The sequence below is a fragment of the Anser cygnoides genome, chromosome 9 (assembly GCF_040182565.1).
Source record: "Anser cygnoides isolate HZ-2024a breed goose chromosome 9, Taihu_goose_T2T_genome, whole genome shotgun sequence".
Classification (NCBI taxonomy): Eukaryota; Metazoa; Chordata; class Aves; order Anseriformes; family Anatidae; genus Anser; species Anser cygnoides.
The window spans coordinates 9,850,807-9,875,982 of NC_089881.1; the positions used below are offsets into that span (position 1 = coordinate 9,850,807).

Genomic DNA, 25,176 nt, shown 5'->3' on the forward strand with positions numbered 1-25,176 from the left:
TTCACCATCAACAGCATATTTACTAACCTTATATACTAGCCTTTTATGCAGTATTACATCAAAAGCCTTCCTGATGTCCAGGCAGATTAAGTCTACTGCTTCACCCCTCTCAGCTCTCACTGTCACCTCCTCAAAAGAAGTTAATCAAATTTGTTAAGCATCATCTCCTCTGTATAAATCCATGCTAATAAATCAGTTCATCCCTGACTCTACAATGCCTTCCAGTACAGAAGTCAGATTCAAATATAAGACCAGTTTGTTTTTTAATTTAAATAAAGAATATTTTTCTCTTTCCAGAGAAGTGCTTAAACCCCTTATCTTATCACATGTTCCTGCTCAGAATTTTGCATTATTGCAATTATTACACTGGTAATGAGCTAAAATACTTGTTACCGTTTTTCAATCCCATTCTGCTTCCTCCTTGTAAATAATTATTTCCCACTGACATTGCAGAAAGGGAAAGTCAGATTACTTACTGTACAAATCTAGAGTGGCCAATAAACTTCAGAATTTAATGTACATTTCTACGAAGTCATACACAATGGCAAAACTGTTAGCCTGAAAAAAAGCATATCCCAAGTCTATTTGGAGCCACAATGGATGAAACACATTGAGATACCAGGTGATAACTGAAAAATTAGTTATTACTAAAACAGATACATAGCAACTTAACTCAAAAGTTAAGCTTTGGAGTACATTATTGCTTGAAGGCTACTATAAATCCTGAACTTGAGCAAAGGATGCTTTTCAACTGGATACCATCATGACTTGCTATACACAAAGATGATATATTAAAGCAAGGAGACATTTACTTATTGTAGACTTCGTTCTTAAAGATACCATGAGAGCTAACTATGCAACACACTGTTCTGTTAAAATACATCTTTGGTGACAAAACCCAAACACTGAGTGAATTAAGGTCTATTACCAAGATGCAAATAAAACTAACAATTCCAGACACTTCTTTGGAAATGTCTGAACCTTAAAATCAGAAAATGCAATTTTACAATTACCTAAGCACATAAAAATATCATAAAGAAAAAAAGTATTTATTACTTCTTGCTGTAATACGTGTGCTACTTTACAGGCCATTTATTGACTAACTTCTTAGTAAATAAGCTCACCAGCGTGCTTGCCCCTTATCCTTTATGTGTAGTGGAAACTAACTTTCATATTTCCCTCCTGCTATGCCTATAGAACAATTTATGTTTCTTCTATGGGGAATTTAGAAGTAAATGCCAGAAACTTTAAGCTAGTAATGCCTCCATGTTCTTCTAAGAAACGACATGCCATAAATCCTACATACATTCTCCTATTGAACACATGCCACATCATTCATTTTTAACAAATATGCTTGTCCATTGCTTCCAAACTATATCCCTTCCTTTCCTAAATATCAGCTTAAGAAAATAAAGCTGATACTAAGACATAACCCAGACAATTTCTTCAGCAAAAATGCTTTACTAAATTAAAAAAGGAAAAAAAAATTTTGCATCAGGTTGTTTCTCCTGTGTATCCCTCTACATTTGATTCATTTAAAATAGATGCTTAGTCTGCAGTCTAGTCCCTAACATATCCTTATCAAAGCACTAGATTGCATAAACGGTCAATAAAGATTACATATACAATAACTGGGCAACTAACTGAAGTCTTATATTGCTCCTAAGAAATTTGGAAGGAATATTCCACATGGACTAAAGCCTCTCAGCTCACAAAAAAGAACTTATCTTGAAGTAAACCATTAAAGCCCATTTCTCAGATTGCAATTTGGGATCTTGAATTTAAAAAAAAAAATCAAGAACGGAAGAATCATTTCACATACTCACATGAAAAAAATATTATAACTGTCTTCATACACACCTATCAAAGATTAGTTAGACCCCACAGGATTCTTAAAGTGAGTTTTATAAAGTATTAAAATTAGAGATGAACTGCATTGAGAAAACTCACTTGCTTCCTGCGGGCCAGTTCTTCTTCTTCCCGTCGCTTCCTCTCATCTTCCTGCTGCCTCCTAAGTAGCTCTTCTTGTTGCCTCCGAAGCTCCTCCTGCCTTTTCCTCTCTTCTTCCTCTCGTTTGGCCCTCATTTCCACTTCTCTCCTCTCTTGCTCTAGCTACAATTCACATAAAACTACACTCAGATGCAGGTAAGGTATTCCTACACCAATTCTCAGGGCTTCTCTGTTAAGATTATAGAACAACATAACAAATGAAGCCTCTGACAGATGCTCTCCCTTAATTGCAATGTTACCTATGAACTAGCTGCCTACTGGGGTCAGATTCCTGCAATACTGTATAGGACAGTTTCTGTTCTGTAACGAGCATCAGTTCTCTAGTAAGTCTTTCATCAACAGCTCCTTAAAAAACCTCTGACTTAAGAAGCTAGCAGGGACTTGCTTTGCAGTCGTCATAAAATAATCAGTTTCTGGGAACATACAGAATCAGACAGGTCCAAACTTACCAAAAGAATTTAATCCTAGAGTAACTGTGAAACCATCCCAGCAAATAGAACTAACTACTCCCCAAACCAATTCTGGTGAGAAGATGGTAGAACTAAGAGAATGACTAACTGCTCCTACTCAGGCTTTGCCATGAGAGCTCATGGCGATACCATTTAAATCAAAGGTGGCTTATGAAGTGTTTTTTGTGTCTTTTGTTGTTTTTGTTTGTTTTAAATGACAACTATAAGATACAACCACTACGTTAGAGGTCAGTAGTACCTCCAAGGCAATCATTTCCAAACAGCAGTCCAAAAGGATTTAATCACTGGTTTATATAACCCATTTTCATTGAAAACCCCGTAAATAGAATATCTAATCAAACTGAACAGTGTGGCTTGAAGTTTAAAAAGCTAGAGGTCTTACATGAGCTCAAGAAACAGAGCTACATTGCAGAACAGCAATGCCGACTCCTTAGAATACAAAACAGTTTCTGACCTTTGCAGCTTTGGCCTTCTCGAGCTGCTGAAGTTGTTCTAGAGCTGGTCCCTGAGTTGCAGTATCGATGGGGAGATCCCAGACACTGCTTCCTTCCCAGACTAGACAGTAAAGAAAACAAACATTTATAAGCAAAAATAAGTGCACCAATAAAAAATAACTGAAAGGGGAAAAACTTGTGCATGCTATTATATTTTATGAACTAAAATCATAATACAATATTTTTAGTCACTAGAGGGCCACCTTATCTTCTGTAGAAGAAAGCTTATTCAACCAACAAGGCTGGGTTTCCTACAAAATTCTAAACAAGAACCAGCTATTCCAACTCCTCCCATCAGAGGGAAACACCTCCACAACGTAAGGCTCAATCCCTTTGGATCCAGACTTCACATCACCCTGTGAGGAATCTTCCTATCACTCCAATATAAGTTAAACAGCAATGCAAAGTAGCCTGAACCAGTTACAAAATACCGATGCAGAAATAATTTTTCCTAGCATCAAAAAGGGAGCAATTATCTCAAAGGTACTGCCTTTTAATTCACGAACTTTTCTCAACAGACCTGACAAGTACTAAGCATCTTACCTGTAGGCTGCGAAGCTGATTGAAGTTCCCATATAGAGCCAGTGTCCGGCACTGACACAGACCTTGTAACAGGCGGCATCATGTTCTGTTCAGATATTCTGTAATACCAACAGGAAGAGTCAACATGCCACTTCCAGGGAGAGGAATGCTCTGAACACGCATGAGATTCAGAAACTTGTAACATACTCCTTTCCTTGCACACCTCTATTTAAAACAAAAATGTGATGCGGACAATACTACTTGCTTGCAGAGTTCTTGCTCATCTCACCCCTGCTGCCAAATCAAGGACTAAGCCAGCTATACTGTTACAGCTTTGCATCTGCTGCCCATAGGCTACCAGATACAAGTACCTAGCACTGCAGAATTCAGTTGCCAAAGCCATTCTGTTACCAGCAAAACAGATCTGACAGAAAGGTCTGATTTCAGCCATACGATTTTCCTCATTTTCATACACATTCTGAGGTAAAAGCTACGTATATAAGGAAGTATTTCACATTCTGCAACTGCTTCATATTCATACAGTCTTTGAAACATGTAATGCCCAAATATCAGCAAGCTTGAATATGATGGACCACTGACATAGATTATAGTTACATACATATAGCCAGAATATAGCATGAATGCCATTCAGTTTAAGTCTGGGTTAACTCACCTTATCTTCAGGGCCTGGAATTGTTGCAAGAGAATAGCAAGCTGCTGCTGCTGCTGGGATGATAGGGCTGCTTTTTGCTGCTGAGCCAGCACCTGTGCATATTGTTGTCTTCAAAAGAAAGCAGAGAATCACTGGTATTTTGTTCACTTCCTTACCTATATAATGACTAAGTTGCAGAAGTTGCACATAGATTCTCTCTCTATGACTAATGCCCACTGACCAATTTAATGTACATGCTAATTACTAGAGGAAACCACAGAATGTGGGCCATGGAAAGAATCAAAATACAAGGCACACAACAACCTGGCCCACATGCGCAGAACCAAATCTCTTTTCATCTTCTACTACACATACTGGTTATTTCTGTCCAACACTTTGTTTCTAGGCTATGTAACACTACTTCCATTTCTCTGTAAATTACATGCAGACTGCTCATAAATGAATCTGGTACCTACACAAATCACTCTTCCCTAGTATGTCAAGGCACTCCCAAGTACATGGGCAGGGCTCATCTTACCAAATAAGCTGACAATCCATATTTAAAAATCATTATCGTGTTACATATTTTCAGAACCCCTTCAACACATGCTCTACCTAATTGCTTTCTTTTCTCCAGTCTCCTACAAAATAAGTTGTTATGAACTGGCCAGAATTAAAATGCAGCTGACAACTTTGACAAAAAAGTGGATGATAACCTGCTCTTCTCCAGCAGTTACCTTGCACTGATCTTTAAAAAATTGAGCAAATAGACCAAATAAGTTTCCAAAATAAGTTTATGGCCTTCTCCATCTCCAGTTGAGATGTGCAGCCTTCCCCTGCTCAAACATCAGAACTGCATTACAAGGAGAGCTGGGATTCAGTTTGACCCTAACAGCTGCCTATATAGCAAGTCCCGCAAAAGTAGCTATGCATGACACAGAGAAAGACTCTGCATAGTGTGCCTGAGGCAGCTGCTCTCTGCTCTAATCCAGTAGACTATCAGGCCTCTGGTGCTCGGGGAAGCAGGCTGCTGCTGTTGGAGGTGAAGCACTACCACCCCCATTGCCCGAGGAAACAGTGACAAGAAGCTGAACCCTGATGATTAAAAATACAGAGAAGAACACAGTCACGGGAAGATCTCTGGAACTGGCAGTCTTACTGTATAAGAAGGTGCTGATACTGGAGGTGCTGCATTTGGATCAGGGCCAATTCTTGTTGCCTAGTCAGACGCTCTTGGTCCAGCTCGCCCTATGTTTAGGAATAAAACATTAAACTATTTTAACATACAGCAACAGTAGCATACTGCAAATGCAAGCAATATAAAATTATGCCCTGTTCTGAAAAAGCGAAGCAAATAGACTAACACCTAGACAAAGATTAACATTTACAGGCAGTGTGTAGTACATTGAGTGAAATACACAACACTTCCATGTATCACAGCACAAAGACTAAGCATTACAGTCACAGATGTGACAAAACTCCCATTCTTAAACTGAGTGTCTTTTCTCATCTTAAAAAACGTAATTCAACACAGGCTTCAACTTTAGTGCTCAGAGCACCTGCATTTAGAGGACATATAAGTTGATATGTACATAATTCCATTTCCACTTATTGCAGGACTATTTGAATATTTTAACTGTCTCATAATTACCAGATGTGGAAGTGGTGCTGGACCTGGAGTGAAGGGAACCCTGCCCCACATTTTCATGATGTCTCCAAGTGGCTGAAAAGTCTCATCACAGGCTCTCTTAACCAACAGCGACATAGTGAAATATCCAGCCTGGAACCACTCTGCCATCTCCTGATTACTGAAAGGACCTGAAATAACATCAACCAACACACATGGGGGGAGGGGAGAGGAAGGAAGGCCAAGTTAAGCTTACTGGAAACAAAAGAGCATGGTGCTTGTTAAAGTAATAGTACCTAGCATCAGGCAATTCTTATCCTTCTCATCCACTTGTCTGGACAGTCTACATTAGTCTACATGCAATGCTGGAGTGTCAATCACATACCTGGATCACTACAGCGGCCACAACACTTGCCCTTTACTGAGAAGTGTATGATGGCTTTTACCATGCAACAGAGGAAGATGAGTCAGCTCTGAGATGAATGGTGAGCAGCCACAGCACTGAGGGGCTCAATCCAGCTAATGTACATCCTGCCGTGCAGCAAAGCTCACTTCTTCAGGCTTAACATCAGGTTAACAGTTCCAATTTCCAGTTCAGACCTCAGCAGTGCTATCAGCTAGCAGGTACTAAGATCCCAAGCACCACTGTGCCCGCACACAGATCAAAGGTAACTAAGTGATCTTAGCCAGTGTCAACCCTTGCCTTCAATTTGGCAGAATTCACATGTTTCATACGAACTTTGCTTTGGAACTGACTAAACGAGCAGAACCCCCCTCTGGGTGTACAAGATGAAATTTTTAAAGATGTAAGGGAGAAACTGGTTTTCTCATTATCTCAAAAACCTACCAATCTCTCTTTTTCTTGAGCAAGATTTCAGTCACTCCCTTCAAAGGAGAAACTCCTTTTTCCTAATTCCATACATCCAACTAGAGACAAAGCCAATACAAAAAAAGTAAATTCTTTAACAGAATAACTACACAGAAGTGTTGCAAAAATATTTTCTGAAAAGCACAAGTGTTTGTTCAGTAATTCTTGCCTTCTCTGTATGAAGTATCTCTGGAAGTTAATTCCTCACAGAAAATGTGAAACCACAAGCCGCATCCCAAGAGAAAATTATGTGGGAGCATTCATTTCTGGAGTTCAAATTCAAGGAATCACTTGTTCCAACAAAAAGATGTTAAACCATCACTGAGCATTAAACACCCAGTAGCAACTAACAGTCTGAAGCACACTAAGCAAGTGTTATATGTGCTATACGTTTAGCACACTTCAGGGTTTTCTGTTCACCCCTGGAATCTTAAAGATGTGTAACACCTGCAGGCAAGAGACTGGCACTGATCCCACAAATAACACACCCACGAATCCTATCTAGTTCACAGCTGAGGAAGCCATTTGCACTAAGCAACATTAGAAGTTACTACACATAATGAAATACAGCACATAAGGAACTTATTCTTCAACTGCATTTTTGTGAGACAGCTATGCAGCTGCTTAAGCAGAGCCCTAAGACGTAAAGTGCTTTTGGAAAGGAAACATGCAAGTATCTACAGGAAAGGCCTGTTCCAAATTGTGTTGAAAGAAATGAGATGACTTAAGTGAAAATGGCAAGCATGGAACAGTTGGTATTACAGGAACTCATCATGCACTGGACTGCAGGTACAATTAAAATTGAGACTATGCATGAGCACTGGCTTGTGAAAATTTGTTCCCTTTGCTCTGAAGAAATTCTCCTTTCTTGAATACTCAATGTCTTTGGGCTGAGACTGGACAAGTGATTTCAATGCTTCTCATTGATTTTTCAAGATGTTTCAGCATTTGCAAATTCTTGTTTTGTTTCCCTTATTATCTGCAAATCTGAGTAACTGTTGGCATGAAAAGTAAGTTTAGTCTAACCTCAATTTACAAAAACATGAAGGAATGGCAAACCTTAGCCATAATATTTAATTCTGGACACTGAGTATGCTGATGGGGGCAGTGATGGGTAGAAGGATCCATTTTCAAAACCTAATTCTATGGAGGTAAATTCCCTGTGCTGCCTTTCTAACAACAAACATCAGTATCTGCTGGTGGTAATTTTGTGGTGAAGTCTTTAACAGTTCTGTGAAACAAAAGAGGAAGTGTAAAGGGCACAGACCTACCCTGAATTTCTCCTTGTGGATCTTTGTAGTACCACTTCTGCATGGCTTCATGGAACAATGGCATAGAGGAACCCTTTGCTCTGTGCTCTTGAATTTTTGCTGCTAGTCTTTCATCATCAACAGCACTGTCCTGCAGATATGCCACCATTTTCTCTGCTTGCTGCAGAAGACATCAAAACCACCAAGGAATACAAGAGTTAGTTGTGTGCTGAGAGATTCCAAAATGACTGTGGTAAATACAACAAGCTTGTCGTACCGAGTGCTCAGAACTACGAACTACAGGCAACTCAAGGACTGGTGTTACAGCACCAGAAACCCTTAGCTCAGTCTGCCACCTTGTCAGAATCATGAATAAGCATAGTTTGCATGCTTAAGTAAAGGTTTAGAACAACTATCTACAAGGTCCCACAAAGTATCATCATGATAAGGAACAAAACACATATGGAAGCGATAGCATAGAATACGCTCTGCTTCCTGGCAGTCACTCAACTTCCACAAATGGAGTTGGCACTTGGCTTACTTTTTTTTTTTGCATGCACATCAAGCATACCATGAAACAAATGACAAAGCTAATTGACAATATCCACAAGCCCTGGAACCTGTAGCTCTTGATCACTGGGTACAATACTGTTACTCAGAAAACTACTACCCTAACCTTGAATTATTCTCTGAGAAAATCACGGAGGGAAGAAACATTGCTTCAGAAAACATTGCAGACTATCAAATTTTATCTGCATTTTTGTTTTTATGCACTTCAAGTATTTCTTGCATTCCACATTCCTCCAGTCTCATGGTTGTTAACAAAGGAATTTGAGAAATTTTACCTGCTCTAGGTGTTTGAGGCCTTCTTCATCATCTGGGTCAGTGGGAATGTTGCCCATGCCTGGAGCAGCTGTGACAGGTGTCTGAACTGGTCGCAGAGTAGGATTTGAATTGGAAACAGGAGGAGAAAGATGAGCAGGAGAAGCTGTGTCTGCAGAAATCTGTGGCAAAGGTTGAGCAGCAGAAGCCAAATCTAAAGAAAATTTTTAAGGTTAGCTCAGTATTTTTAACATAAATTAGAACAACTTTTAGGAACTTACTGTAGAAAGATTTCAACAGCCCAAAATTAGCACCAAAGCAGTATTTTCAGATCTTCCTGTAAATGACTACACAGTGGTACCCTTTACTGCGCAGGCACCCAGCCCAGCCTTCAAGGAACAAGCAGTTTAGTTCTAACAAATGCAGTGCTCAGCACAGATCAGCACATCCTGTTCCGTGGCCACACACATTTGTCCAGACTGCTCTGCTCTACCACAAGGCACACTGGCAATTAGCTCGTGTTTCACTGGACTGCATTGCAATTTGAAGTATAGGTGGGTGCACTGCAAGCATTTGAATTAGCATTTCCACTAAATCCTATTTGTATTTATTTGTAGACCAGCTGGTCAATTCTGGATTTTCATCACCATAACCCAATCCTTAAGGAAGGCTTGTAAAATCACAATGAGTAACAGAAACCTAATGAATTAATCGATTTTATTACCTTCCCCTCTGTTGGACATTTTGGCTGGTGGTGTGTTCTCTGTTCGATTCTCTTTATCTTCTGTTTTTTCTGTTCTTTCTGGGACAGACTCCTCTTTCCTTTCAAAAAGGCTTGTCTGCAGTGAGTCTTGTGGCTGGGATTTTGGTGGGGTATCTGACCTGGCAGCTGGCGAAGATGTTTGGGCTGCTTCTTCTGCTGCTTCTGTAATATTGCATGGTTCTACTTAACTGAATTTACAGAAATTCTACACTGTAGCACAGAACAGATGCGAGAGAAGTCTGCCTTACCTGCCACTATTCTATCTGTTTTCTCCCCCTCTTTCTTAGTGGTCTTCTCATGATCTTTGGCTTCTTCATTGTGGCTCCCTTCAGAGTCAGATCTTTCTTCCCCTTCCTCCACAGGTCGGAAGTCCATTTCCTGTTCCTCTGGGATTGGCTCCTTCTGTACCTTCTACAAAGTAAACAAGCATCCATAATCCACCTGATGTAACAGGACATTCGCTTAAAGTGAATAAAACACACAAGACAGCTTTTTTTTTTTTTTTTTTTTTACCTTTAAAGAAAGAAATGCTCCAGAGGAGTCAAACGTTCCCATTTCTTCCTCTGCATCTTCTAAGCACCACTCAGGTAGGCTGTCCCTGTCATCATCCATGCTGCCACTCCCACACCGCACTCGTCGATAACCCCGTTCATCATCTCGTTCCCGGAAATCAAATTCAAACCTCCGTCGTCGCTCCATGTGCTCTCGCCAGCCTGCAGAACGAGGGCCATCTAAGGTGGGGGGAAAGTAACTTTACAAGACAGTCCCGGGGGTACTAGCTTACTTGGAACGGGTGGGTGGAGGTGACAAACAGTGACAAATTCAGAAAGCCACTATGGGGTACAATCCACCTATAAAGCAGAATCTTAAAGGACAAGGGAAAGAAGAGGACAAACTTACCAATAAAGGAGGAGACTTTTAAGTATTGTACATACCCACATTATAAATAGTATTATGACCATTAAAAGCACCACATAAGGCTAAAAAAGGTGGGCTACATCATCTACAACATGCTGGAGCAAAGTAAGGCAAACACTGGATGCTGATTGAGTTTATCAACCTCCTTCTACCAGCCACCATTGACTTAAAGATCTAAGATGTTACATTTTCTCCTACACCCTGAGCAAACCACCCATGCTTTTTTCCTCTAGCCCTCAGAGAGAACTTTGTGCATATGCATGGAAAAGAAGACTGATGACTGTTCAAGTCCTTCTGAAGGAACTAAGTCTCCTGAATGGTAAATTTCAGTCATGGAACTTGGAATGATAATACATAAGGGAAAGAGAAAAACTTTCCAAATTTAAGCACAACTTTAATTCCATTCTAATATATTCAGAAGACATCTTCATTCAGCCAAGCTTAACAAAGTCATCTGACTGCAATATTACTAACTTTATGCTGGAAAGAACCTTCAGCCAAAGAAAACAAATTGGGAGCAAAAGCATTGTAAACAACTTTCAAAGCTCTTCATCCAATAGAAATTATTTTTAACAGAAAGGTACAAAGTAGAAATGAACACATTTTAAGTTTTTAGTGCTTTTAATGGTGCCTGCATTCTGTTCTGGAAAAAAAATGTCAAATTTTGTGCAGTCAGTGGAAATCAGCATTTAGTCTAGCTGTGTGTCAAACGGTTACCAAAAAGTTAAGAAAAAAAACATCCCCCATTCTGTTTGTTTCATATGAATGAAGCAAGTTTCTACAAACCCCCCTAAAATATTAAGACTAACCATGCAAAAAATCCACCTTTGTCTCACAAGAAACTAATAACATGGTCCTCTGCAAATACTTTGAATTTTAATATTACATTTTATCAAGGAAACATGAAAGGTTAGACTTTAACAGAGCCTTTGCTATACTGTATGTGCTTATTTGTATATAGTTTGTATACAATATAGCTTAATCTAGGTACACCTTCTTAAAAAATAAACATCTTAGTATGTGAAACTCAGTGTTCTGAGGCAAGCCTTTTCATGTCATTAATAAATAATGAACAGTAAGCTTGCACTTATTTCATCTGTCTGCTTTTAAATAGTTCTTAGCATCTCCTAGGCCTATTATGTCAACATCCTGTTCATCAATAACTACTCAGAAGACGTGCAAGTGAAGATGGAGGCTCACTGAAGATGCACTGATGGAGTAAGTACTCCAGAGAGCTCAAGTAATAACCATTTCACGCACTGTCTTCTGAAAAGAATGCCAGCATCATGCTCCATGCACCTCTGCTTGCAGCTCAACCTTTGAAAAGCCTTTCAAAAATAAAAAAGAGCAGCAACCAGAAAAAAAATCTTTATGAAATTACAGATTAAGGACTCTCTAAAATGCTTTAAGACATAAGATCTTAGTAGAGCTGCTTCAGGGAACACAAAAATTTTATCAGGGAAGTTTTAGGCAAGAGATTATTCATATTCCTTCAGAATGACTTGGTAACAAAAAAAAATACATCATTCACTAGTTTTGAGACAAAAAAAGGTTTGCATCTGTATCTGATAAAATGGACTTGCTCTGCAAATTTCAAGGGCAATCACTGTATGAATACAACAACTGGAATAGAAGAAATAAGGGGCATTTTAGGTAGGCAGTCACTAAATCATTAAAAAAAGGATGGAATTTAAAGCTATGGTCACATTCCTCTTACAGATAGTAAACCCAGTTCAACAATCCTTTTAAGATCTATGATAAGAGTGGTACCAGGTTTACCCAGCACAACTAGCAAAACAACTTTTCCGTTGTAAAAAACAAGGAAAGAAAACTTCACAGACTTTTAACAACAGTGCACAGACAGCAGCAGAAAAAAGTAGAAAACCCCATAAGCTCTGACTGGAAAAGCCTGGTAATACAATCCAGACCATTTTCATGCTGCAAAAACAGACAAGTTTACATCCTTCTGCATTATGTGGCAGAGGATGGAAAACAGTGTTGGGTTCATCTATTTTTAGAAGTCAGGCAGATTCCTTTCTTCACTTTACTACCAATATTCAGAATTTTGCTCACTTGTAATTAAGTATAGCCATCTAACAAGGGAACTGTTTAAACAGCACATACACAAATCAGATTTCTTCTAGTACGTCAAGAGACTTAGATTTAGCTATAACTAAAACCACAGAATCTAGAAAATCATGCTTATGGACACAATACTGTTGAAGCAGACTTAGTCCATCCTCTTGACCCTTTGTGCCTATCAAAAAAAAGCATAAAATGAACAGATTTAGGTCAGCCATCCTGCAGTAAACACAGCTGAAAGACCAAGAGGAATTCACAAGCTGGAAAAACTGCAGCCTGTGGGAATTTAACTATTCTCTGTTTAACAAGAGAAGATGATAAACTCAGGCATGACAACTGCTACGCTCTTCTAAACTGTTCTCACCCCAAAGTAAAAATCAAACAGCACACAATCACCTAGGTAGCATGCAGAGCCAAGTCAAAGGAAGGTCCAACTGGACAGATGATAGTGATACTCTGAGAAGACATTTATTGATTTCTGGCAGGACACATCATCAGTACTATTATCTAACAGCAGGAAAAGTACAAAAAAGTAGTTTAAGCTACACCAATTTGAGTTAAACTCACTGTTTACTGCAAGGGTGCAATTAAAACTGTTTTGATGGTTCTGGAGCTCCTACTAACACGAAAACTCAAATACAACTCTGACCAAAGGTAAGAGACTAGCTATCAGCTCAGTTCTCTTCCATCTCAAAATGAGCGACTTCTCTGCAGGTTATCAAAATAAAGAGGTATAATAAAAAGCCTGTCGTAAGAAAATTAACTTGTAATTTAAGTTAGCTGTCCACTACAGCAGAAATTCAAATAAGCAGTAGTATTCCCAATGATGGAAGTAAAATTAGTTTTCAAAACCTTCCTCAGAACATCTTCCAAAAAAGAGTTCAGAAGATGAATGAACTTGTGAACTTCATTGTCTCTGTGCTTCCTTTTAAGCTGAAACATGCAGGCTTGCACTCTCAAAATACTCCACTCCTGGGTAACATGCTACATCTGATCATCATGAGATACTATCTTAGCTGGCTTGTTATCTGAACTACATAACACAGTAGCAGTGTCTAACGAACAATCATGACCAAACATTGGGGAAAAGAAAATGACCTCCTTCAAGATTTGCCCTTTAGCCCTGCTCTAAATAGAAAGCATCTGATAATACATCTACCCTTGGGCTCACTGCTAAATTTTAGTACAAGCTAACATTTGTTTGAGGGCAGAGTAGTACACGGCTGTGGACAGGGTTAGAAATAGAGGTAACAGTTGCTTGCATTGTAGAACTCTAAGTCCTTTGGGACGTTCATAAGGGTGATAAATCCCATTGTGAGAGCAAATGTGACCCTTTATTTAATAATGAAACTAAAGAGAACAGTCATCCACCTCAGCCACAGAAGTGTCTCATGCTTCCCTTGTTTCCCTACGAAGGTGTAAGAGCAGGAGAGCCACAGTCCTCCCTTGGTTCCTCAGAAGCTTTATGTAAACAAGAGATACTTCAAACCAAGATCCCACAAGAGGCATAGTTGGCTAGCAGCACCTTGTCTTAGCAGCAGAAAAAAGCCTTGTTTCAGCCACATTACTCAACTCTCCTGCAACTCTGGCAGAACAATGCTGGTAAGCAAGTGAACCAGACTGACCTTGTCAGGCCAGCAAGAGGGACAGCAGCACCAAAGAGATGCCTGAAATTTAACAAGAGATGGGACATACTTGTAACTACCTACAAGAGGTACAGAGCAACTTATTTTGAGATCTTCCAAGAATGCCTGTTGGTATTGCAAGCACCTTTTGAAAATCAGAAAGAGATGAATAACCTGAATGGTTTAATATCAGCATTACTCCATAACCTTAGATATGCTCCCTAACACATGTAACTGCTCTCCCCTCAGCACTACCACCACAGAATAACCGTACTACGAAAATGTGATTTCAGACACCTGGTACACAACAGAGGCAAGCACATACCTGAAAAACATTGCTTCCTTAAATATATTAGGGCACTGAAGACATTAAAAAGAAAATAAAATGCTAGTATTTTTGTTCTCACTAATGTTTTTGTGATCAGGAGCCCCATGTAAGCTGACACAATATGTAGTTCTTTACTGTGAGGCACTGGCACAGACTGCCCAGAGAAGCTGAGGATGCCCCACTCCTGGAAGCGCTTGAGGCCAGGCTGGATGGGGCCCTGAGCAGCCTGGGCTGGTGGGAGGCATCCCTGCCCAGGGCAGGGGCTGGAACTGTGGTCTTTGCGGTCCTTTCCAACCCAAGCCATCCTATGATTCTGTTCCTAACGACCAAAACTACAAGAACCTTACCTGTTTTTGGCCTAAGCCTTAGGCCATCTTCCTTCTCTCTACTTCACCCAGGCCCTGATTCACCCACTACCATTTCTCTATAACCATGACTGTAGTTTTACTCCTGATCTCCTCTCACCTGGACTGTGAGGACGCCACCTCTCACCATCCCTCCGTGACCCAGCCAGACGCCAGCCTCCTTCATCATCTTCCCCATTTTGTTCCTCCCTGAAGATGCGCCAATTCTCGCTCTCAGAGCGTATAAACTCGTGTTTCCTCCCCGTTGCTGCTGTCCCACCTTCCTCAAAATTCGGTCTCACTGCAAAGAAAACACATAAGTGAACATGCATCCAGTCTAGAAAAATGCATCCAGTCTTCAGGTATCTAGAAATACAAAGTTTTTAATCTTGCTCCAGACAAAAAGCACCAGAAGGAGTGACAGGAGTCTAACAGAAGAATGGAAGTTTAGGGAAGGAAATGTCTGACAGAGGGAGACAGATTTAGTAAATTCCTCCACATCATAACGTACCTTGGGATGGAAAGACTGAGCAAAGGGGCGTGGGTACACATACAAATACTATGCAGAAGAAAGCAACATATACAAGCAGCTCTAACATGGATAGGAATGACAAAAGAAAAGATGACAGATTAAGAGACATAGGGAAACATAAAAGCTAAGAAGCCAGAGCATGCAGAAAGAATAAACCACTGTATCATGAAAAGACTCATGCTAAAGGAAAGTGAGGATACAGTTAAAACTGTAAACATTACACACATTTTACATAAACCAAAGATATTTTCTACTTGCATATTAAAAAGAATATGAGCTATGTATTTAATCCAATAAGATGTACTTCATTCATGCAAAATTTTAGGAAGGATTTTAGGAAGGACTGAAAATCTAAAGTAGCATTAAGGATTAAACAAAGTGTTTTACAGTTATATACAGTTACATGGTAGTGTTAACATTACCCTGTGAATACATCTTCTGGAGAGCTTAGGTCAGTATGTTAACACAAGTAATTATGCTCAAGCTTAAGGAAGAACCTGCCAAAAATTTAGGAGATTGGATAGTTGTTTAGTTCCTCATTTACACTAAGGTGTATTTAAGATGAAACGAAAGTCCCAGGTACTTAACAAAAGAGCAACACTGTCACAAAAGGATGATATAGATCACTTTCGTAAAAAGAATCCACATTATATGTCAGTAACTTGAGCTAGACACATGCTGCTCTTACTGTTGACTCATCCTGATGAGGGGCTGCTACTGCTGAAACAAACAGTAGTGCTAACTTCAGGACATATGGATCATGTATTTCTTCAGGTCTGTTTAACTGCGTAGCACCAGAATTTTCACAGGAACCCTGATGCCACTTGACTGATAGCATTAACCTAGCTAATTTGAAATCTTGTTGTTGTTGTTGTTTTTTAGTAAGTATTCAACTACCAGAGAAAGGTACACTGAATTTTCCTTAGGTCTTAAAAGCCAGAAATAAAATAAAATATGTAGTATAAAGATTGTATAATACACCTGCTTGCTTAAGACGGGAAGAAATGTCTGCATTAAGATTCCTGCAGTAGAAAACATTTAAGTGACATTTTAAAGAATTTAATTTAGGAAGGGCCAGAAATTGTTCCCTCATTTTTTCCATCAACTGAGAAAGCTGCATGTGAAGAACGGGAAATGCAGAGAACCTGAAATGCTATGGCTTACAGAGTGTCCATTTAGAAGAATTCAGCAGTTTTTCATACATAAGGATATTGCATTCTAGAGACAGAAAACAAAACACTGCCTTTGGACCTTGCAGTATGCTCAAAAATAACCAACATCCCTTCTCCACCATCTCAAAACACTGACAGAAAACCCCTTTTCCTTTCTTCAGATCAAAGTTTTCACTTACCGTGAAAACCCTTTCAGGGAGAGACTGTGTTGGAAGAGTACAGGTGAAACTACATCAGAGCACAAAACCCAAGATGTTTTCAGTTTCTTCCAGTTTCCCACATTCCAGGTTCACACAAAATACTTTCCTAACTGTCACAGGAACAAGTTTCTAGAAGAATTTATTTATTAAGGTTGCGTGGCCTTGACCTAGCAAGTAAATAGGAGAGGCAGGAAACACCCCAACAATTAAGACAAGAATTCTTCCATCCTGATAGTCACCTGATGACCTCAGAAAGGTAACTCTGCCACACACTCTTTTTATGTTGTTTCTATGTAAAGAAAAGGCTAAAAAGCACATGGGGGTAATTTAAACTATATCATTGGTATCAAGAGACAGTCTCAGCTATGAAGCTGAATATAACTCAGATACACATTTCCTTCAGCATCGTCAACACCTGCCTAAATAAAACCTCTGCACTTGCTGTGCTCTGAGAACGAAGTTTTTAAAACAGTGTATTTAGGGAAGTCTTCACCTAATAGAAAACACAACAGCAGAGCCAAGCTGTCTGAAAGCAAAGTACACAGAGATCATCAATAGAGCAGCCCAGGAGAGAACTGCAGTCCAAGAGATCAGGTGAGCCTAAGAAACAGAGGATAACGAATATGGCTCATTCTTTCTCTGAATTTTTGAAAAAAGGCACCTTTTATACATTTTATTCTGCAGCACATGACACAAGCTTGTTTTTCCTCACTGAGGGTTACCAACAGAAAAGTTATTCAATTAGCTATTTTCAGTCTTGAAAGTCTTAAAGACACATCTATTCTTTTCAGAAGAATTCACAGCTATTACCTGACACTCATTTAACACAACATTAATTTGGGAAGTTAGAGAAGATCCTACCAATTAAGAAAAAATGTCATTTCTTTCCATTGTTATTAAGACTCCCAAGACTGCTCTTTAACACTAGCAAAGTATCAGCCCATAGGCTCTACACTGCTGATGCGAAAACATTTGGGGTTTCAAAGTAAAAGGAAGTAGACTTCATAAAGAATATTATTTACTTTAAGAATATTGTCTACTTTAAATATAAGAGTGAAAGTCTACTTTGGCATTGAATACCCGTATCACTCATGATTTAGCGAAGTATGCTACAGGCATACTCAAGGCAATTCAGGTTTTCTTGTTCATGGTCCTTAAGACAACTGGTTTTGCTCCCGAGATTTAAACTGCCAAAGTCAGGTTTTGTGTCCTGAACATGCAGGAGATGCTACCCCCCATTTCCCACCGTGAAGTCTGAAACACACACCTCCAAAGAGGTGACATAACTTCAAATACTGTTTCCCAAGACCAAAAAGAAGAGGGGATCCTGTCTCTCTTCTGGTTTTAAGTTATACAGCATTAGAAAACTAAGAAACAAGAGGAGAGTCACTTAAAGGATCAGCATTATATGTATGTGAGGATGGCATCACCTGTGATTCTAAAAACCTTTTTAAGCAAAGCAGCACTCCGGTGTGTTACATCAGGTGACTGACCTGACAACACACTTCTGTGGAAACAACGAAAATGCAGTGTATCGGGACATAACTACCTTTCCTGGTACTGAGACACCACAGCAATCAATATTCAAAGACAGCAAGGTAAGTGTCAAAACAGATCAGGCTATACGTGATATTGAACACGACCAATCAAGAAACCAGCTCTGTACGAAGTCCTAGTATATTGCCTTTGCAAACTGTTCCTAGATCTGAGAACACTCATTTCAGCTCAAATGACTTAGTTCACAGAGTCAGAATTTGGCAATGTTTTAAGGATGAAAAAACTAAAATGCAATCTATGGTTTTGCTTTGGACTAATTGACTGGACTTCCTGAAGAGAAGGAGCAATAAAAGGGCACCTCTGTTCAAGTCTGTCACAAAGCCAGCAATGGTGTTTACAGAAAACTTCAGATAGAGCCCAGCAGTATTCAGCCAAAAACAGCCTACAGCTGTGCAACATGGAGTGGAAGGGAGACTAACTGTAAAGAGCAAGACTGGGATTTGGGGACAGTCCCACAGCAACGTGTTCACACAGAGGACTTACTGCTGTAACAGCAAGTAACTGACATTCCCCATGCTGTCCTGCCACATTTCCTATGACATGCTCAGTGTTCGGAGAGAAGCAGCAGGAAAGCGATTATGGCAGCTACGCCATTTCCTCTGAACAGGGGAAAAACTAGGTGAGTCTACCGAGTACCTGAATTTGCTCTACTCCTTCTGCTACACACTACACATTTCCGCAAGAATAGGATATAGGATAAAAAGAATCCTTTGCAGCTTGTGTTTTTAAAGGCATTCACATAACTTTGCCTAGATTATTTTGTAGCTCAATTTACAGAAGAAAAAAAACAAGTGGCCTTAAGGTAACAATTCCAAAGACGTGCCACTTTCTCATCTGGACGGCACCTGACATGCTGGGGACAATACAGGAATAGATGCATAGTAAAGTGACTCACTTGGAGCCAAAGCGAGTAACAGAAATCAGGAATTCTGATGCCAGTTTTTCATTCCGTATTTTCTCTCCCTCCATAAATTTTTAATCCCAGCAGCAGGTCTCAAAGGCATACCACTCAAATATCACTCCATTTTTTCACTAAATCCACCATTAGCCACTGGCATGGGTATGCATGAGCCACTAAATTCTAAGACATTAACAAAAGACTTGAATTCTGTAACACACACCTAGAAATAACATACTATAGCTATTTCATCTGCTGTACAATCACCCTGTTTTCAAGATATTCAGTTGAATCAGATTAGAAGACATTCAGCTGGACACCATAAGCTTTCTAGAGTGCAAAGTACGATTTGTAAGAATAGGGTGCTTTAAAAAAAAATGCCCACATCACCCTACTGGTGAATAAGAGGCCTTCTTTAGAGGAAGTTTGATTTGCTGGAGTGTAGAGGGAAGAGTCAAGGGCAGATCACATCACATTGTCCTAGCTGCTTACCAACATGGTGGCACTACATTATTTGCACTGCTTCTGAAGGTCACACCATGCCTATCCCCATTTTCAGTGCTGTGCCTGAACATGTATTAAAAATGTTCCATGCTAATGAAGCAAAGTATTAACGTTTTGCAATTTAGGGTTGGGGGAAGGTTAAAGAAAAAAGGAGGGAGGATTTTGTTTCCTAAGCAGGAAAGTCTACATTAATAATTTTCCCAGCAGGCCTTCAGTAGTTTTACTGCAAACAACACAGCCTTTGTTTCTCAGATCCTCTTACATCTGACGTTCGATCAAAGCCCTCACATCAGCAGCTCACAAAGGGGGGGGGGGGAAGTGTGAACTACAACTGCATTACAATGTTGTCCTCAGAGTTCAGTTTAGTAGTGCAGCATGACCGCCACTCCGCACATTCCTTCAGCTAAAACATCTTCCTTAGAACTCTTCCGGCTTGTTCCAATTTAAGTGAGAGAGAGAAAAGAGCTGAAGTGAAAATGGTTTCACTTGCTACATGGAATCAGTTTCACCACATCTTTAAAGGCAGCAACTTACCTAATCTGTATTGTTTCATTCCCAGGCTTTAGCAAAATCCTGTGATTAATTCCATGTTTTCACAAAGGAGCAATGTGGAGGTGCAACAGAAGTGGCCAGATCTACATCTTCTGACTAGCATTAAAGCTACATACAGTTCAGCAACACCCTCTGGAGACCACAGGCTATACTATTTGCTGCAGCCCCTGCCTTTTCAAAAAACAAACAAAAAACTACTGACACTCAGGAGCTTGGGACTTAAGTAGAAGAGGAAGTAGCAGCACTAGAGAAGCAGCAATGAGACTGTTTCCCTTTTCACTTCAACAAACAGTAGTTGACACTGGTTAGGAAGGAACTATCACAGAACAGTTTGTATTTTAGAGCAGCGACATCAGAGCTTTTTCCACTCAGCTTTTCCAGAGGAATTTTGGCCATCTGAATTTTCAAGTAAAACTTTTAAGATTATACAAACCTAAATAATGATCTTGATTAAGGAGGGGAGAGGAAAATGCACCCCTTCTCCAAGTAATGGTTTGAGGATTTCTCCTTGGCTCCTAAGGGTTTGTGTTGGGTAAAGAAATGCTCCTAACAAACCAGCATTCTTTTCCACATGATCAGAGCTAACTGGCCCCCCTGCAGGCAAAGTGACCAATCGAATCAGCTTCAGATGAAAACCAACCCCCCCTGCATTATAAACAGAGGAATGAGACATACAAACCCCCTTTTTTCCCCTCCTTTTTATTTTCTTTATTTTTTAAAAGGAGATCTCTACCAACCATTTGTAGGAATTTTCTTGCCAGTGCTGGCCCAGTCCCTTCTCTGGAGCCCAGGTGTTCCCCTTCTCCTGCATACAGGCAAACCCTTCCAAGACTGGTAAGTACACTTTTTTTTTTCCTATTATACATTTAGAAATTATTCTGTCATTCCATAATGAAAGAAACTGAAGTTGCTTCTCAGGGCACAGTTTTATTTCTAAGACTTGCCAAATTAAGTGTCAAAAAAAATCTACTGAAAAAGAAAAAACTCTCAGATGACCATGGGCATAACAGCACGCAGCAAAACTAAAGTCAGCATGCAATGTTCTTTCAGAAAGCTTTCAAGATGAGAATTATTGGTAAGACTCTGCACTGCTCTGCCAACAAGGGAGCGTTGCAGCCTACTGCTAAGGTAACCAGGTGTTACACAGACAAGCGATAGAAGAAGATCATCTTCCTCTTCTTGCTGTGTTCATCAACTCAGCATTTAACTGCGGTTCCATCCTAAATTAAAAAAAATAAGCTCCATCTATTCAAGACCACTTTTATAATTTCCAATCACATCTCATGCCTTTGATCACTTTCAGTCGCTGTATTCTGACTGTGCTTATGAACGTGCTGTTGTGAGCTAGCACTACTGCTTAGGGAACCATGCATGAGCAAGTATGAATTCCCACATCCTAGGAACTGTCATTCTAGACAAGCCCTTGGGGAGTCTGCATCACATAGTGCAGGACTGCTCTTCAAAACCAGCTAGTTCCACAAAAATGAACAGCAGACTTCTACAGACTTACATCAAATAACATCCTCACTCAACTCTAAACTTACTCTATTATTGTCATTTTGTATTAAGTATTCTTGGTGAAGTATTCAATATATACCAGCATTTTAAAACCTTAAAAATGTTTAACCAAACTAGTTTAAAGTTTTTCTGCTTTTCTAAAGGTGGACAGACTAGTTGGCCCAATGCTTAGATGCTACTTCATAATAATTAGGCTTTGAACATGCTATACTACGTATAATGTTTTTTCACACAAATTGTACATTACAGACCTTCCCAAAAATCAAGTCTCTATGGCACAGAACAGAAGACTTCTTAAAGACATACTCTATTCACCCATCTCATCCTTTTTTTTTAGTGCATTCTATAGTAAACAGTCACAGAATGTCAGAAGAACAAGCTCTCACATCCAGTACTTTGAGCTATTTGCTTTGAAAAGCATGACTTGGGCCCAGCAAATTCAAGTTCTCATTTTTACTACTACTTTATACATGTATCAAGTCCTGAAAACTTATCTTAATTCTGCAAACCATTTGGAAAAAAAGGTTCTGTCACAAACCACTCTCATTCATCTAAAATGAAGAATTAGCTACAAAACCTAAAGGACAAACATGCTTGAAATGTTAACTATCCTACTAACGGCTGCAGCATAAACTTTCAATTAAAGTAGCTATACTAACTGAATTTCCTCCTACTTTTCTAAGATTGTCCCCTAATGCAAATTTTATGATCCAGTCATGCTGACAATACTGGGAAAAAAAAAAAAACTTTTCCTCATGTTAATATCAAAGCATCAAGGATTGCCAACCAATGGAAAAACAGTAATACTGAGATTTTAATAGCATGAAAGTGCCTTGAACTGGTAAACTTAGTTTGTTCCTCTTGCAAAGTCCAGAGGCAGTAACACATCTAAATGATCAAAGCTTACAGCAAGCAACTAGATGTTTAAATCTGAAACAGCCACAAGATTACCTGGACCCAGGTCAAGTAAAGAGGGAACGTACACACTCTCAGAAGGGGCATGCCAGCATCACTTGGGTTCTAGTAAATCTTCAAATTCTGCTACACTTGTAAGCAGGTTTTACAGTTACTCTCAGCCAACAGCAGGCCCTCTTGACTGCTTTGCTGTTGTAATGAAGCAGCACACTGCCCCAAATCCCTTCCATCGTCAATTGGAAGAGATTTGGTGAAGAGTGGAAGTTGGGCACGTATGGTAACACTGTAAAAGTCTCTCCTGGACAAAGCTCCACATAGAGGCATTCAGGCTCCTTAAAAGGGTTGCAAGTGCATTAGGTGTACCAAGACAAAATCAGGCTGAAAGCGTCACTTTCCAGTGCCTTCAACTGGGAAGGCAAACAAAGAAAAAATGAAGACTGCTGCAAAGGAGTCCCCACCAATCCTACTGGAGTTGTAACAGCTGAGCTCCCGCTGTCAAGAGAAAGGCTAAGTAAGGGATGCTTAAAAGATGAGGAAAGCACTGCAGTAGTATAAAGCCGCAATGATACTTCAAAAGAAGTGTCACAACTCAACACAGCCTATCTCAATAAGAAAGGCTAAGTGCAGGAGGACAGGTGTGTTGGATTACAAATTTCAGAAATGCAAACAATATTACAGAGCTGTGAGACAAGATTTTTATTACATATAAATCAGTGGCATGTCAAGTCAGTTTAGAACCTGTCTAACTGCTACATGAAACCGTAGTACTCACCTTATCTTGATCTGTCTTACAAGATTGCATAAAAAAGCCATAATGAGGAACATCAGTAGTAAAGTAAGACGTTTAAAAACAAAAACAACTAAAAGAATTGCCAAACACACTAGAGTTGGTGGTAACCACTGAATTTTCAGAAGACTGGAAATTTTAGACAGGATTAGGATTGGAAAGGATTAGAAACACTGAATGCAACTTTAAGACTGGTCAGCAGGTGAAGAGAGGTTTAGACGTCATATTTAACAGTTCCTGCCTTTCCACTGAGGGGTTATCAGAAGGAACAACCCAAAGTCACAGTTTCACAAGCCAGCAACAAGGAAAAGCCAAGCCAGACAAACAGCACAACATTAACGTTAAAAGATGACAGAGAAACTTAGATTGGAAATTCTGTGCATTTAGCAGTGGAAACGTATTACCCAACAAACAATGCAGAAGTCAAGGTTGCCTATCTTTCCTAAAACATACACTATTTCAAACCGGGGTTGATGGGAGGATATCAAGGAGCATGCTGTGCAGTGGACTGGGTCAGACCAGGTGTTCCAAACTGTACCTCCCAATTTTATTCATCAGCATCGGAGAAGAGGATATTTAATTTTTTGACTACAATGGACAAGCAAAAAAGTATTCAGAAAACAGTAATTCTAGTTCAAATCTGAAGTCACATTCACTATTAAGTTGACTGTTTTTGCAAATTCAGAGGTCTGATCGTCCAGCCTGAGCAAGCTATTTCCCAAAGGGCAGCTGTTCTTTCACCTTTTGTTCTGAACCAATTGCATTGCTCTTGGAGCCTCTTTGCAGTTTCTTAGCAGTTTTCCCCCCAAGAAGTTCAGATTTGTGGTTCTTAAAGTCATTAACAACTTCTGCAAAAAACAGGAACAGTTTTTGAAACAAAGCTTCCAATGTTACCGCTGCCATCTCATCAGCTACCTAATATTTTAAGCAGTCCTAAGCAAGAAAAATCAGAGGCCTGTATCAAATGAGGCCCGAGCAGTTACCTGGTTAACCTCACAGGCAATTCCCCTGCTCAGAGTCTCAAGGAGCACCGAGAAGGGACCACTGTTAAAATGCAGTGCTGGAGACTAGCAGAGGTTCTTTCCCAAGTACCTTTGAATTGTCAGTAATGGATCTTCCTCCACAGAAAACATCCTAGAAAGCCTGATTATGAAGACTGGCTAGATTTTTTCAGAGCTTTAAGTGAACATTAAGTGATTAACCACCACCCTAGAAAGCTCCTTAATCAACAAAATTGAGACACTACAATACTGACAGCATTTTGCTGAGAGTAACATCTGCTGCTTTTGAGTACTTTACCTTAACATTGGTATTTACCTTAACATTGAAATGTGGAAGATCTGAAGCACAGCCAAGGAGACATATTACATGAAGTACATTTTTCTTTTTCCTCTTACTGTATTTAACAACGTAAATGAGGATTCTGTCAGCAACCAGTCAGTACCAGATTCACATTCTGTTGGCGTATGTTTTACAAGTCCAAATTACATGGAGGCTATGAAGCAGATGCTGCCCTCCAAAATACCATGAGAATTTACACACACTAGTGTTTTTTTTTTCCAAGAATGCATGAGGTTGCACCCAGAGGCATTTTGTTCTGCAAGTGTTCTCCTCTATTCAAACAAGGGAGTGCTTCTTGTAAGCACTGATCACTCTAAGATAAAACCAAGGCACCGCCCACAGTTCATCCTGCACATGGTCCCCACCATCCTTCCTATTTAAAGACAACCATTTTCCAGCTCCTTCAAGGTAGTGCTCTTCTAAAT

The 25,176-nt window shown here is 39.7% G+C and overlaps 1 protein-coding gene across 11 annotated transcripts in view; it reads right to left on the bottom strand.

Moving 5' to 3' along the window:
- The window catches only part of GIGYF2 (GRB10 interacting GYF protein 2), a 78,572-nt gene that overhangs the window by 12,683 nt on the left and 40,713 nt on the right, over positions 1-25,176 (bottom strand). For 4 of the 11 annotated variants that reach the window (XM_067002626.1, XM_067002616.1, XM_067002617.1 and 1 more), the window contains 13 exons: positions 14,897-15,076; positions 9,992-10,209; positions 9,727-9,889; positions 9,440-9,658; positions 8,739-8,929; positions 7,915-8,074; positions 5,800-5,966; positions 5,308-5,396; positions 4,170-4,277; positions 3,518-3,615; positions 2,935-3,035; positions 1,951-2,112; positions 28-129 (listed from right to left, as the gene is read on the bottom strand). In XM_067002626.1, coding sequence (XP_066858727.1) covers positions 28-129; positions 1,951-2,112; positions 2,935-3,035; positions 3,518-3,615; positions 4,170-4,277; positions 5,308-5,396; positions 5,800-5,966; positions 7,915-8,074; positions 8,739-8,929; positions 9,440-9,658; positions 9,727-9,889; positions 9,992-10,209; positions 14,897-15,076 — 1,958 coding nt within the window. The remainder of the gene's footprint in view (positions 1-27; positions 130-1,950; positions 2,113-2,934; positions 3,036-3,517; positions 3,616-4,169; positions 4,278-5,307; positions 5,397-5,799; positions 5,967-7,914; positions 8,075-8,738; positions 8,930-9,439; positions 9,659-9,726; positions 9,890-9,991; positions 10,210-14,896; positions 15,077-25,176) is intronic. The other 7 variants (XM_067002620.1, XM_067002619.1, XM_067002618.1 and 4 more) reach the window with 7 other exon arrangements.